Source organism: Natator depressus, chromosome 1, assembly GCF_965152275.1.
Source record: "Natator depressus isolate rNatDep1 chromosome 1, rNatDep2.hap1, whole genome shotgun sequence".
NCBI classification, from domain to species: Eukaryota; Metazoa; Chordata; order Testudines; family Cheloniidae; genus Natator; species Natator depressus.
In genome coordinates, this window is record NC_134234.1 from 45,498,282 (window position 1) to 45,513,598 (window position 15,317).

Below are 15,317 nucleotides of genomic sequence, written 5' to 3' on the forward strand. Positions count from 1 at the left end.
AGCGCAACATTCCCTGATCGCCTGCTCATGAAGGCAGAATTAAAGAGAATTCGCTGTAAATTATATGAAATTCATTTACTTTTAAGGGCGGTTGTTTGTTCTGCTTAGAAATGCTCGTTACAGCGAGAGTATCGCATTAGGACACCGGTGGTTAATGGTACTACCTGGCGGTGAATCCATTTGCTGTGGTTTTTATTGCCCTGACTTGACTTGCCAGCCTTCTCGCGCTGTGTACGCCGCTGTGGCTGTCGTGTGGCCTCACTTGCTCGGACCGCTCTAACTTGGAGGCAGGAGAACAGCCCAAGAGTGACCCGTCATTGGTTTGTCAGAGAGTCAGCGCTGCACAGAAATGGTCGTTCTGAGCAGCTACCACGGTGATGGGCGCCCGGATAAAAGCCTAGAAAGAGGACTGGTATTCCGGGAAGGAGAAGGGCGTGTGTGTTTAGAAGTGACTTTGAAGGGCAGCTTTACCACTCAAAGGGGCCATCCGCATCCTGCTGAAACCAGAGGTCAAACTCCATTAACGACAATGGAGGTAGCGGATCTGACCGAGACGTTTGGTTACGTGCGAGAAGCCCCCTTTGCCCGCAATTCCTTCAGGCGAAGATGCACCACGGGTGTCACTGGGGAGCGATGCTTGAAAGCCAATGGCGAGCCATGGCCCGCTGCGGGCAGAGAGCTGGCCACCAGAGCACGAGCTCGGCTAAGGGCTGTTCTGCTGAAATGTGTGTCTTCAGCTGAGTGCTGGGGACTCCAAGCCCAAAGATGCCAAAGCCACCGAGGCTCTGCTCCCGCAGTTGGTCCACGACCTGCAACAGAGGGACTCCCCTTTACTAACGTTCCCCCCCCCCGCCCCCGGGGTAAGTGTTCGCAGGCCCCGGCCCTAAAAGTGCGAAATGAAACGATTCGGAGACTTGGGCTTTTCCACACCAGACAATCCCACCTCTACCTAAACCCGCCCTGGAAGAGACACACCGGGGGAGACGTTTCTTGCGAGAATAATCATAATGCCACTCGCTGTGGCAGGTTAAAAACATGGAGCTTGCTTCTTGCCTTCCGCTCTCAAATAGCTCCTGGGCTTTTTCGCTGGGGGAGAGGGTGGGGTGGGGGGAGAGGAGCCAGAATAGCAGCCGTTTTTATCAGTAATTCCTGCTAATAAAATCCTTTTTTCACTCTCCGCACTGTAATTGGTTTACAGCCTTTTTTGTTTATTTATCCATAAGAGCCGCTGGTAAATGACTTGGGAAAGCAATTGCTTAATGGCTCAATATTGAATCAAATGTGCAGTGTGCTTTTTAAGCGGGGCGGGGGCCGCGAATGGATTCATAGCGGAAACGCATTTGTAATGTAATGGACTCGGAGGTTTTATGGTCCCCGGGAACCCTGCATTTGAGCAATCTGCTCAGCCCTGTTCGGCTCCGTGGCATTGGTTTCCGTTGTCTGCCACGCACAGAGCTGCGGACAGCCCTCTCAACCCAGGCACGCTCTTTGCCGGGTCCCTGGCCCGTGGTTAGCCCCCCGGCCAACAGGCAGATCCATGGGCACAGACTGTGTCTCTGAGCGCGGGGCTCTGCCCCCTTCGCCCGGAGATGGGGCAGGGTGGAATGTTCAGCTTTAAGCCCCCCCCCCCCCCTTAATTGGTGTGAGAACCAAACCACACCAGGGGAGTCCAGGCAGCGTTTGCATGGAGACCGCTTTGCAGAAATGCACCACGAGACGAGGGGTGCAAGGTAAATCTGGTGTGTGTGTGTGTGCGCGCGCGAGAACACGAGCAGGTAGGGAAATGATCTTTGTCCTCTTCGGTAGCTCTCCGCCTCCTCATAGCCTCGTCACCAAGTCAACCAGCACCAACTTAGAGCACATTATCTCCAAGGGTCAACATGTCTCAGCCAAGCTGCAGAGAAGTCTCTCAAACTACCCTGTCGGGAATCAATGCCTTCGCTATCGGTCGCTATATTGATAGCATTGTGGGCTTCCACTGCGAACACCCAGCAATGTCTTTATTCACTCCAGGACAGGGAAAGATTGCAGAGAAGGCAAACCTTTGCCTCTTTTCACTGTCTGCCAGAAGATTGCTTCACAGATGGTCTTTTTCCCTAAGGAACGTACCCATGTACACACTCCTGTGTCTACAAACACACACACACACACATCTGTGTGCCCATATTCCCACATAGGTCTACCACATCCATATAGGTTTCAGAGTAGTAGCCATGTTAGTCTGTATCCGCAAAAAGAAAAGGAGGACTTGTGGCACCTAAGAGACTAACCAATTTATATGAGCATAAGCTTTCCTGAGCTACAGCTCACTTCATCGGATATTCACATCCATATAGATATACACACACACAAACACATTTGCTCAGTTTGAATAGCACAGCATCCAAAAAGAAGACGTTAGGATTCACCCCTTGCAAAGAGGTTTGAAATATTAGCAACAAAATACAACACACGACAATAAGGAGTGAACATGAAAGGGCACAGAATGTCTACCCAACTTTTCAAGCAAGTTTACCTACCTACTGACAATATTTTTCCTCAATATTTGGGGAAGAGAGGTGTGATATTCTCTGTGTGTGTTGTGTTAATCAATTGCGCATATCTCATTGTGTGCGAGAATATCTATATCGGCGTGTGTTTATGTGATACCTGTGTGGTTTTGCTGATAGAGCTGTCTGTGTGCGTAGACAGAAATAGTAACACAGAGATATACAGTCACCTGAAAACGCAGAGGTCTGGCTTCCCCGGTTTGCAGAAGACAATGAACCAGAGGCCAGTCAGTGTGCTTTGGGAAATGATTCGTTTTCGTTATCACTTGAATTCTTGAGTCCCACGTCGAAGTAAGTGACAATGTGATAAGCAGCGAGTGGCCTTCCTAATCTAACTCACACACGGAGATAGGGTTTCCCAAAGTAGAGGTTTAAAATGCAACAGTCCGGGGGGCACTTGTTGTTGATTGAGCCTAGACAAACTTTAGTGAAAGCACAGCCACCTGCACTATCTTGAAACCTATAAGACACACCCGGACTCTCTCTGCCCCCCGCCCCCTATGTCTGTCTTTCTGTTCACACTGTAGGTACAGAAACCGCAGCAATTCATTGCGCAATGCGAGTAACAGACCCTAAAAAGCCTCACCCCTCCCCAAACAGGTACGTTTACTTCCCAGTCACACTCACACCCCCTTGCACACCCAGAACACATGCCCCCGTGTGATGCGCTACGTGTCAGCACTGGTGCGGCTGTTTCCAGCAGAACCGGCGCTTCCAGCCCTCTGAGGAAAGCGAAAGACACTCGCCCACCCCAGCCACCCGGGGCTTCTTCTTATGGGAAACGCCCTGCCCAATGGGGAGCTGAGGCAGGCTCACGTGGGGAGAAGTGCAGCCTATCGGGAGGCACCGCTCGGGCGGCCCCCGTCTCTGTTTCATCCTCAGCTCCCGCAGGTGGAGCGGACCTGTCAAAGCAGACGTCCAAGCTGCCCGGAGCGGGAGCGCCTCATGTTCCACTAGCTAAGGTCCCCTTCTAGCCATGAACACTGAAGAACAGTATTATGCATCGACCCAGCTCTACAAGGATTCGTGTGCGTTTCAGAGATCGCAGGCACCGGATTACAACCAGAACCCCCCCGCCTGCCTGTACATGGGCAGGCAGCAGCAGACACCCTATTCCAGCGCTTTAGGTGCCCTGGAACAAGGCAGCCCGCCAGACATTTCACCCTACGAGGTACCCCCCATTACGGAGGATCCAGGGGTCTCCCATCTTCATCACCATCACCACCCTCATCACCCTCAGCTTCCTCATCCCCCCCAGGAAGCTATTCCTTTCGCAGATGGGACTGACACGGGGGTTTTAGAGGAACCTAGAGTCCAATTGCCTTTCCCATGGATGAAATCCACCAAATCTCACGCCTGGAGGGGACAATGGACCGGTAAGATAGTCGCCTTCTTCTGCTGCTGCTGTTGCTTCCTCTCCTTCTGTCTTGTACAATATCAAGGAAACCTTCTCATCACTAATAATTCCCCTTCGGGTTACTAAATGAAGCCTACGTTTGGGATAGCCCCGTGTGATCACTTTCAGAGAGGGAAATTCCCCATCATTTGTTAGCTGTTTCACTCGGAAGTAAGCCAGGCTCGCAAGATTTCTCCTGTAAATGTTTCTTCTCTTCCACTTCCATAAAATCCCTCTTTCAGGAAGTGTTGGGCTCAGTTTGGCATTAACGATAGCCCCAGTTTTAAATGGGGATGTATTTCAACGTCCTGAGATCTGTGAGTCCATTTTCGATTCAACCCTATATATATATATATATATATATATATATATATATAGCATACTCTGGCAACTCTTGCATAGTTATAAATATGTACGCTGTATCCAGAAATATGTGCCCAGTTATGAAGCCATCGCATTTCAAATCAATAAGAAAGAAAAACTCAGGAATAAAGCTCAACCGCTTTCAGTTTTCTGCTGGGTGATGGCAAAGCGATTGCATTTAGTCCTTATATAGTTCTTCACAGTTGCAAAGCACTGAACAAATATTAACTAATTAGTTTAACTAATTAACTAGTTAGCACTAGGTATCAGGCTGAAATTGATACTTATCTAAGCTAAACACACAGTGTGCTGCTGTTTCAACCCACCTGACCAGGTGCTTATTGTCCAGGGATTTATACTGATCTCACTACTAGTTTGTTAGTAGTAAATTCCATCCGGTCACTGGGAAATATGAAATCTGTTGGGACACTGGCCCGGGGCCCCTCGCAAACTCCCCTTGCAGCAGCGGGGTGTGCAAAGAATGCAGGGCGGAGGTCCATGCCTAACAGAAGGGATAAGGGAAACACAAGGGGCCCCATCTTGGTCCATTTGTAGACAGTGAGGGTGAAATCCTGGCCCTATTGAAATCAATGGGAGCTTTGCCTTTTGACTTCAGTAGGGCCAGGAGTTCACCCTGAGAGCTGTGCCATTAACTTCAGGATCTGATCCGGAAAATGCAGGTTTTGCCACTTGTCTCAGTACTCTCAGGGCAGAGGGAGCGCCGGCTGGGAAATGGACATCTTCCAGTGGAAATGCCCAGGGCTTACTCGCACAGTCGGATTCAACGAAAAGGCCACGTTGTGCCATCGCTTTGAGATTCCCTCGTTGATTTCACCGGGTAAAAACCAGATGGCCCAGAATGTCCCGCAGTTCTCACAGCCAAGCTGCTGTTTGAAATGTCCTTACCATATACAGTGTAAACTAAAAGACATTTTGAAAGTAATATTAAACCCTAAATATTTTTTTAAATAACCCCACAAACCCGCCTACCTGGCGGTTCAGTTTTTGTCTGCAAGCGATTGTTTTAGCCTTGCTTATATCCTACTGTGGAAACCATTCAAACCTGGGTAGGGGACACAATACACAAACTGAATTAGCTGCCTGCCAGCAAGGGGAAGAAACTCTATCTGGACAGAAAGTTCCGCTGTAGAACAATATTTCTGTCTCTCGCTGCACAATGTTATCTTGCCAGGTGCCTTGTGCACTCTTTGTCACACCTCTACAGCAAATAGTACATTAATGGTTGTGTTCCGACAGTTGAAAAGGTAGTGAAATATTGAGATAATTGTGAAATATTCTGGAAATTACGTTAAACTGAAAACCAGAATCAAAATGTGTTCTTTGCTCCTTACCCTGACAATCTGAAAAGAAAAGAAAACACTGCAAGAAATGTACGTCTTTCCTTTCACCCATTTAAAGGGCAAATATCTTCGAAGGGGTTTTGATCTAGGGGTAAAATCATAGCCATTTCACATGCGTTTAATAAATAGAAAGAAACCAGATACGCGCCCTCTTTTCTCATAGTTCAATATAGGGAGAGACCCTGAAAACCTAAAAATCATTAACAAACTCTCCCATACCGACTTTTTCAAGGAATCTTAGTAGCTTCTTACATAAAAGCTTGGTTCAGAACATGTGTGTGAAATATATATATACACACACAATGTAAATGTAAGTGTGTGTATATAGAGATATATACACACCTATATAATGTATACACACATGTATACATATATACACACACGATAGGTACACATATTTATGTAATTTGCATAGAATATGTAGTCTATGTGAATGTACATATATTCACCTGCGTATGCACATTACATATACTATATATGTATATTTGTATGAATGTGTGCTTATATTTAGAAATAACAGCTTCATTCAGAAATATCTGGAATTAAGTTCATTGGTATTAATGGCGTAGCTGGTTACTGGCAGTGGTATCGCCTACAAACTGGCCCGATTCTGAGCGATGCAAGGATTTGGGGGAAATCTGCAGCGTCACCTTGTTACACGTTAACATATACTGGTAAAAGCAAATATGGGATCAAAGATATCTTACATACAAATAACCGTAAACAACTGGGGCTTGAGCCTTTTCCCATTGCAGTCAATGGCATTAGGACAAATCCCTTGCAAATTCCCGGCCCATTAAGGAAAACTTCTCTTTCCAGGTTTCAGAGTAACAGCCGTGTTAGTCTGTATTCGCAAAAAGAAAAGGAGTACTTGTGGCACCTTAGAGACTAACCAATTTATTTGAGCATAAGCTTTCGTGAGCTCATGCTCAAATAAATTGGTTAGTCTCTAAGGTGCCACAAGTCCTCCTTTTCTTTTTTCTCTTTCCAGGAATCTGCCTTTCTTTTTGTAAAGTCAAAAGTAAATATGAGGTTTGGAGTTATTATAAGAACAATATATTTTTGCACTTCCATGAACTGAAAATAGCCAGGAGCCATTGACTGCAATGGAGTTTGGGGTGCTCATGGAAAGAAGGGGGAGTCTCGAAATTAGACAGAGTCTAGAGGTTAAAGAAAGGTTTAAATTTTTGCGCAGGAATTATAAACCCCGGGGTTTCTGATGTCAGTGCGGAAGGACCCTCGTTAGGTGAAGCAGGTTTTTAGTTAGAATTTACAAAGTCCACGAAAAGCACAACTGGGCCTTGGGCTCATATTTCTCCTCATATTCCTCTTGAATTCCCATTGGGAGCTTTGCCTAAAACATAGTTCTTAAAACCCACGGGGCCCTGCTCTCAGAGCTATGGCACTGACTTCAACTGATCCGTAGGGGACACGCACCTACGCTTCGGTATTTGCAGCAGTGTCCAAAAAAGCGTCTTGTTTTTCTTTACACGGGTATTGTAATACCTAAGCAAAAGGACGGATTAAGCTCACACTCTCTTTAAACGTCCCTGCTCCTTTGAGTTTCACTGAGCCGGACAAGATTTTTTTTTTTCTTTTCCGCACGCAATTCTTTTTTGGTTTTGTAATAACGGGCAAAATAATAATAATTTTAAAAATGGACGTTTAACAATGAGTGACATGATAAATCGAATGGCTCTTGTTATTTAAACGGGTATTAGTGCCCCCTCCAGAAGGTATATACAAACAAGAAATAATAATAATAATTTAGACAGTAGCTTTTCCCTTTTCATTTCTAAAGATCTTGTAAGTTGTGAAGGCTATTTGCTTAAAACCACAATAATTAATTAATTGATTGATGATTAACAGTACTACCTGTCTGAAGCGTGTTTAACCTTAGAACACCCACATACAATACTCATCGTCCAGCAAACACCCAGAGAAAGGGAGAGGTGGCTGAGAACTAGGAATCTAGTTGTAGGACTGTCCGGATGGGTTTTGTACCTGAATTGTGACACCAGGCACATAGATTTATTCCCAGCTGTTATTACGCTAGGAAGCCTACATTCCGATTAGTTAGCTGCACGAGGCTTTAGGGCCCGATCCGGCTGTGAGCTCTGCTTCAGTCACTGGCCAGGTCTGTCTAAGGACTGTAGGATCCAGTGTTCTTATTTGTTTGTTTGTGGGGTTTTTTAATGAGCCTCTTAAAATATCCCTGTGGAACATAGTCTCTGTGAACACAACAGAAACTTTTTTTCCCCGGTTCCACCATTTGGGGAGTTGTATTTGCCTTTGTAAAGTGCCTGGGATGATGGCTGGATTAGGACTAATCCGTTGCAAATTCCCGGCCGATTAAGGAAAACTTCTCTTTCCAGGAATCCGCCTTGCCTTTTGTAAAGTCAAGAGTGATGCTGAGGTTTTGAGCTATAGCAATAGTAATTTTTGCACTCCTATGAACTGAAAATAGCCAGGGGGCATTGACTGCAGTGGAGGTTGGGATGCTCCAGGAAAGAAGGAGGGGCCTCTAAATTAGACCGAATCTAGCGGTTTAAAAAAGTTTTAAACTTTTGCCCACGAATTATAAAAACCGGAGGCTCCTGATGACAGTGCAGAAGGACCCTCACTTTCTTACAGCCGCAGTGATGGTGACGTGGCAGAGTCTCCGAAAGCCTGAGCACTGGGCGAGAGGCGGCGTGAGGTGTTTGGGAGGTTTAATTTATAAAAAAGGGGCGGTTTTGTCACTCAAAGGCAGTTCCGGTTTTTGTAAAGCATGAAATTTACAAATCGCCCTATGCCAGGAACCGTCAGCCATTGTCACAAATGCACCGGCTGTTATTTTTTCCTCCAAGGGGCCATATCATTTCGTCAGTTTTGAGACCTTGATTTCAGCTGGGGACTTGCACTCAAACACTGATGGTACAGTATGGCCCGGGGATTTTACTCGGGATCCATACCACACAGCGCGCGTTTTGTTACTAAAACGGATTTACAGGTGATAAGCGGAGCAGCTTCGGACGAGTGTCTTCGCTCTGTGCTGGTGTTTCTAAAGAAACGCTCTTAAAAATCCACCGCGGCCCTTTTCTTGTTAGTTTCATTCTTTAGAAGGCGGAATCCATACCCCGCTGTCAATTTCTTGGTCCGGATTTGTAAACCTTTTGGGATGCAGTCAACGATTTGTGCTGGGGTTTGGGCTCCGTCTGTTTTTTATTAAAAACCAAATACCCACACACGCCCGTGGTTTCAGTGTGGTCTGGATCTCGAAAGAGTGTCCCCGATCCATTAAACCGCTCATCTGTGAGTAAAAGGGGAAACCTGGGGGGAAACCTGCCCCCCTCCAGGTTGGGTTCTGGACGAGAAGATTCTATCGCCTTTCCAGCGTCGCTCCGGGTCCCAGTCCCTGGTGGGTAGATTTTAACTCTCCCTTCTCTTTAGGTGGGTCGTACGTGGTAGAGCAAGAGGAGAACAAGAGGACGAGAACCGCCTACACGAGAGCGCAGCTCCTGGAGTTAGAGAAGGAGTTCCTCTTTAACAAGTACATCTCCAGGCCCCGCCGCGTGGAGCTGGCGGTCATGCTGAACTTGACAGAGAGACACATAAAGATCTGGTTCCAGAACCGGAGGATGAAGTGGAAGAAGGAAGAGGATAAAAAGCGGGGAGCGGGGGGCGGCGGAGGAAACAGCAATGACCCTGACCAAGACTGTGTGGTGTCCTCTGGGGACCTGCCGGGGAAAGAGGAGCTCCAGCAATGCCACGCGGGGAACCTGGCCTCGGCCGCCTCCAGAGAGCTGCTCCCCTCCCGCCTCGCTGCCTCCCCGCAGCCCTCTAGCACCGCCCCGCGAAGGCAGCAGGACGCTCGGTGAAAGGAACCCCCCAGCCTTGGCAAGCGCCTCGTGGAGGGGTAAGAGTTAAAGGAGAGAGGCCAGGGGTGCGAAGCCTCTGCGTCATGTGGACTCTTGCCACGCGCCCCCAGGGAGTCCCTGTGCTTTATAGTTACACCGGTGTCCGTGTGGAAACATTAAAGGTTTTTGGCTGTAGCAAAGAAAGGCTCGGTGTGGTTTGTGGGGGCGGGGTGTGGGGGGGTCCTCGCTCTAGTTTGTTACCGCGTCTGCAAGATCCTGCCTTTAAAAAAAGAAAATGTCCTTTTCTGCAAGGGGCAGCCGGGGGCAGCCTTGCTGGGATTCAGGTCACAGGAGCGCTTCTTGCTCCTGGCGAGGTTGTTCGTGGGGGGCAGCTCCCCAGGGCCCGTTATCCGCCCAGCTGCAGCCAACGTTCAAGCACCCCACGGACGCGGTAGAAATAGCTGTCCGCACTGGAGGAATACCAAGGAAATAAAAAGACAGGTGCAGTTTTCCGCCCCTAACTATCCCGTGCATCAAAGTAGTAAGCGATGAGTACTGCGCTGCACAAACTCCGGGCAATGGAGATCTGGGGGCGGCAGAGGGGAGCCACACTCTCCCGCTCAGTTTTGATGGAGCTGATTAAACTGAAAATATATGGTGGGCTCTGGGCCCGGTTCTCCAAAGGAGCCGAGCCCCCCGAGCTCCCGCTGACTTCGTCTGGAGTTGCGGGGGATCGTCCCTTCTGAAATCCGGCCCCATAGCTACAGTGAACGTGGTTTTCCGAGAAAGCCACACGAAACATTGGTCACTCTCCTTCCCTTCCTTCTAAACTGGATTTTTTCCCCTTCTGAGAAAAATTACCAACACTTTGTTTGCAGGGTGGATTTGTTTTTTTCCTGGAGACACAGGGCTGATGACTCAAAACTTCCGTCGGCTAGCTAGCTAGCGAGCGCATTTTCTCGCGCCCTGAAGCCTGGATGATGTGTGTGGAAATATCTGTCTCTCTATCTCATCTCATCTATAGGTGGGCTTATATGGGAGAAATCTAAGTGTGGAGTAACCAATTCTGTCTCTGTCTTCAGAAAAAGAGGATCCCACGCAGGAGGCTTTGGTGACTCCTGTTTATGGCAATGACGCGTGATTGGCAGCTGCGCCGCACAGCCCGCGGGGTGCTCGGAGCTGCGGGCGCGCCTGGCGTCTGGGGCGAGCATTCCGTAGCGAATTTTAAACCTGCAGGGCTTTGGAATTAGTCCCCCCCTCCCCGAGATTTACACCCTCTGGGACCCAATCCTGCTTTCTGGGGCACCCATGACTCCCGCACTACACGCGTGGGACGCCCACCGAGTGCAGGATCCGATCTGTGGAGAAGTTGAGGTTTAATTAAAAACAAAATTAAACTGACCGTAAGCGAGCTCCAAGTCAGCAAGGAGGATGGCGCTGTGGGCTGTTTTACTTTCAGCCAGGACAGGACGAACCGACTCCTCTCCTCACGCGGAGGGAGAGTTCGCACTGAATGCAAGGCAGGAGAAGAGCATGAAGGGGCAAGGGATCATCTGAACAAGCGGTATTCTTATTTTAATGCCCAAGCATCAGCAATTGTCTTTAAATAGCCCTCTACACAATTGAGGGCCATGTTATGCCATCAGGTTTTCAAACGAACTATACTGGCATTATCCGTGCTTTGATGGGGTTTTTGTTTTCTTTGTTATTCTTGTTTCCTATCGGAGTCCATGTCAAAGCAGTTTGGGGGTTGTGTGCATGCGGTCTGTTCAGAAGGCGGTGAGTAGAAAACGTAACACCGAGCTGTAGCTCAGGAAAGCTTATGCTCAAATAAATTGGTTAGTCTCTAAGGTGCCACAAGTACTCCTTTTCTTTTTGAGAATACAGACTAACACGGCTGTTACTCTGAAGTCTGTTCAGTATGTCCCAACCAAATCCCTCCCTCCCCAAGTCCCTGGAGAAAGATCGCGCTGTGCGTAGAATATGCATTTTCCCTCCGTTGGAAAAGTTTTTGTGTGTGATTGTTTGTTTTCTTAAGACAAAAATCTGTCTGAGATGAACAAAAAAAGTAACTCAAAAGTTGCCTAGAGCAGGGGCTCTGAGCCTTTCCAGACTACTGTATCCCCTCCAGGAGTCTGATTTGTCTTGCCTACCCCCAAGTTTCACCTCACTTAAAAACTATTTAAAAATCAGACATAAAAATACAAAAGTGTCACCGCGCTCTATTCCTGAAAAATGGCTTCCTTTCTCATTTTTGCCATATAATTCTAAAACAAAGCAATTGGGATATAAATACTGTACTTACGTCTCAGTGTATAGTGTATAGGGAAGTACAAACAAGTCGTTGTCTGTAGGACGTTTTAGTTCGTACTGACTTCGCTGGTGCTTTTTATGTAGCCTGGTGTAAAACTAGGCAAATATCTAGCTGAGTTGATGCACCCTCTAAGACCTCTGCGTGCCCCAGGGGTACACGTACCCTGGTTGAGAACCACTGGCTTAGAGCACCAGTCTAATTGAAACCAGCAAGGAAACCGGATGCGAAGTGGGACACGCCTGCTGGCAGGGAGCGACTGCAAACGGCATCGCCGCGCTGGTGAGCAAGGAGGAAAATGGCAAAGATTACAGCATAGCTCGGGTTGTCTGTTTTGGTCCATAGCCAGCGATGAGAGATCCCTGCCTACATCTGGGCTCCCGCTGCACTGGTGTTAGGCTGCTTGTCGCATCACCCACAGACCGTTGTGCAAAATGAAGCCCGTTCCTGCGCGCATTCGCTTTCCATACACACGGGCAGAGGGGGAGATCTGGGGGTATATTCTGCACCAGCGCAGGCGGAATGAAGGTCTGGGTAAATGTAGAACAAACTATTCAAGTTTTTGAGATTGCAAAACGTGTACGTGGGGGGAGATGTTTGTATTTCCTTTAACCCGCGGCGCTCACGGCTGCCACCCCCTAAAAGGCGCGTTTGGAGAGAGGGGTTTGCGCGCCTTCCGTGCGATCTGGTGTCTGGCGCGGCCGATGAGCAGGACGCTGCTCGCACCAGTGGTCAGCAGCTGGCTTGCAGAAGCCCGGGCCTGAGTAACCCGTGTCTATCCGCGGCTCAAATCGAGCTTTTTTTCTTTTCTTTTTTTCCCCCGCCTCCTGACTCAGTATTTGCCCATTACGGGAAACTAACTCCTCGGTACCCGCAGAACGGGCACTTGGTGGGAAAGGAACGTGATATTTCCGCCGCCACCCACCTAAAAGGGGTGAAATTAAATTAGGTAAATAAGGAGCATAACGGATCGGTTCATGTTAACAGTCGTTCTGCAGTTAGTTAATAGGCGTTTCACCTGCCTACAGGCTGCAGGCTCGGGTCCCAGCTCGTCGATCTTAATGCATGAGATCTGTCATTTAAAATCTTCTATACAGGCAAATTGAGACATTCAGATACTGGCGGCAGGCTACGAAAATACCCATTCCGCTACCATTAGCTAGACACTGAGCAGCAATCGACTCTTCTTTCCATGCGCTGCTGGACGAATCCTGAAATCAATGTAAATTTTACTTTCAAGCCTTTGACCAAAGAAAGAAAGAACCAGTGATGTAGCCAATAACATACCTGCAAATAGAGGCATCAAGTAGTAATGCCCAGTAGAACGCAAGTTTATTCAAATGTCAGCTTGAATTTCTTGATTATTACCCATTATTATCTGTATGATCTTAACACCCAGGCGCTCAGCCATGAACCAGATCTCCTTTCCAACTTAGTCGGAGCAGCTCCGTGTGGGAGGCTCCCTAAACCCCAGAGCGTCGAGACTTGGCTCTGATTTTTCAGCTCTGGAAAGCACTAATTCTTCAGGACATTAAGTGAAATGACTCGTTCTGGGACCAGGATGGGCTCAATATTTGAAGTCCAGACGGTGTGACTCTAACCAACCAGAGCATCCCTTGGTAATGTTCCTGCCCTTCTTCCCTGGAAGATGTTGGTGTCCTTTGGGTGTTCCCTGCGGACTTCGTTCCTAGTTCAATGTGGCTTGGCTGCTGTATTTCATACCAGCAATGGGAAGGGGGCGAGAATAACGCAGAGGTCCCGGGCACAGGGCGGCGAAATAAGAATGAAATTAAGCAAATACGAAGCAGCAATCGGGAGACCCTTCCCGGGCCTGGGTGTGAACGTTTTATTTGGCTGAGCCAGTAAATCGGATTCGAGTCAGCGCAGCTTCCCTCCCCTCTGGACTATTGTCAGCGAATCAGGTTGGACGCCCTACGCTGGGTCCCGGGCAGCCACGCGCGCCCATTGCCGGAGTGAGATGGGCCGGATTGGGAGATTCAGACCCCGTTAATAGGGTTCCTGGGGCTGACGCAGGGGGGCATCCGAGAGCCGCCTGCCGATCTAGAAATGTGCGCTCGCCCGCGGATCTACACCCGTGCACCTGGCGCTTGCAACCCCTCGGGGATAATTTGATCCCAGCTCCAGCGCTTGGTGGGAGCCTCAGGCTGGCCTGGATTGATTCCTCCCCCTCCCTGGCTTGCATTACCCCCGGCAGCCTGGCGCCGTGGGGCGGGGAGGGGGTGCAGATTGATCCCCCCTCCTTGCAGCGACAGGGCTGGCTGGAGACCAGGCATAAGAGGCAGCCCAGTATGGAGCGGCCCGCCGTGCCGGGGTATGAGCAGAGCGGGGATCGCCCACGCGGGGCTGCCTAGCCGGAGGGATACACGCCGGGCTCAGACCCACGGCCCTAGCAGCTCGCGGGGGGCCGCGGGAGAAAGCCCTTGGCTCTAATCCAACGCTGCATCTCCGGGCTGCGCTGGTACCTGACGCGCAGCTGGGCAGGCGGAGCGGAATCGGAGAGCAGAGCGCGGGGCTTAGGCGCAGATTAATTATCACTGGCTGGGAGAAAGACAGCCTCGCGCGTGGGTTAGTTTATGTCTGTTGATTTCTCAGTACGGAGCTGGCGCGGGAGGGCGAGCTCTGGGAGCCTCGGCCGAAATACAAGGAGAGAAATCAAGGCAGCCGCTGCGCCTCGCCCCCAAGCAAAGAGAAGGAGCAGCCACGGTAGAACCAACCCCCCCCAACTCGCCAGCCTGCGCCAGCAGCGAGCGCCGGACCTCAGCGGGTACCCCCGGTGCAGGGGTCGGTCTCCACACCAGGGGATCGGTGCCTGCCTGTGCCCTTTCCTCGGCAAAAACCGGGGCAAAGGGGTGAGCCTTGCAGACGACTCCCGGGGTCATCAGCATCATAGCCTAGCAGCCCCAAATGCGTTTGGGACCCCATTGTGCTGGGCCCGGTGCACATACAAAAAGTGAGGCAGTCCCTGTCCCAAAGAGCTTACAATCTAAGCAAAGCGGGTGGGGAAGAGACACCGAAGGAAGAAGTCACTTGCTTAAAATCACACAATGGTAGAGCTGAACTGCTTTACTTTGACTGCGAATCCAGCGCTCTCGTCCCCAGGGCATGGCACCTCCCAAGAATATAGTGCGGCACATTATATTTTATATTCATGCAAAGTGGGTCCCAAAAACACATCGAGACAACCTCGGAACTGAAGCACTATTCTATTCTATTCTATTTTGTTTCCTTTCATTAATATTTGCATCCACGCGTAAAGAAATATAAATATTTTATGGGACGTTTTGATGCAGGTAGTAAGAGGAACGTAGCGCCCAAAGCTAAATAGTTTTACCGATCACTGGAGTAGGGAGTTGCCCTATTCCAGTGATCGGTAAAACTATAATCAAGAGCTTGCCATAGATTTTTAAACAAAACTCCCCCAAATAGATTAGATAGATGTTCTGCTTAAAAAACACTATGATGTAATAGGACCTATAT

General features: G+C 49.0%; 1 protein-coding gene across 1 annotated transcript; it reads left to right on the forward strand.

The window, feature by feature from the left end:
- The first annotated feature begins 3,525 nt into the window (after nt 1-3,525).
- PDX1 (pancreatic and duodenal homeobox 1) lies at nt 3,526-9,529 on the forward strand. The gene is made up of 2 exons (XM_074943538.1): nt 3,526-3,925; nt 9,102-9,529. Exons 1-2 carry the CDS (start codon nt 3,526-3,528, stop codon nt 9,527-9,529), a joined length of 828 nt encoding a protein of 275 aa, XP_074799639.1.
- Nucleotides 9,530-15,317: the final 5,788 nt, after the last annotated feature.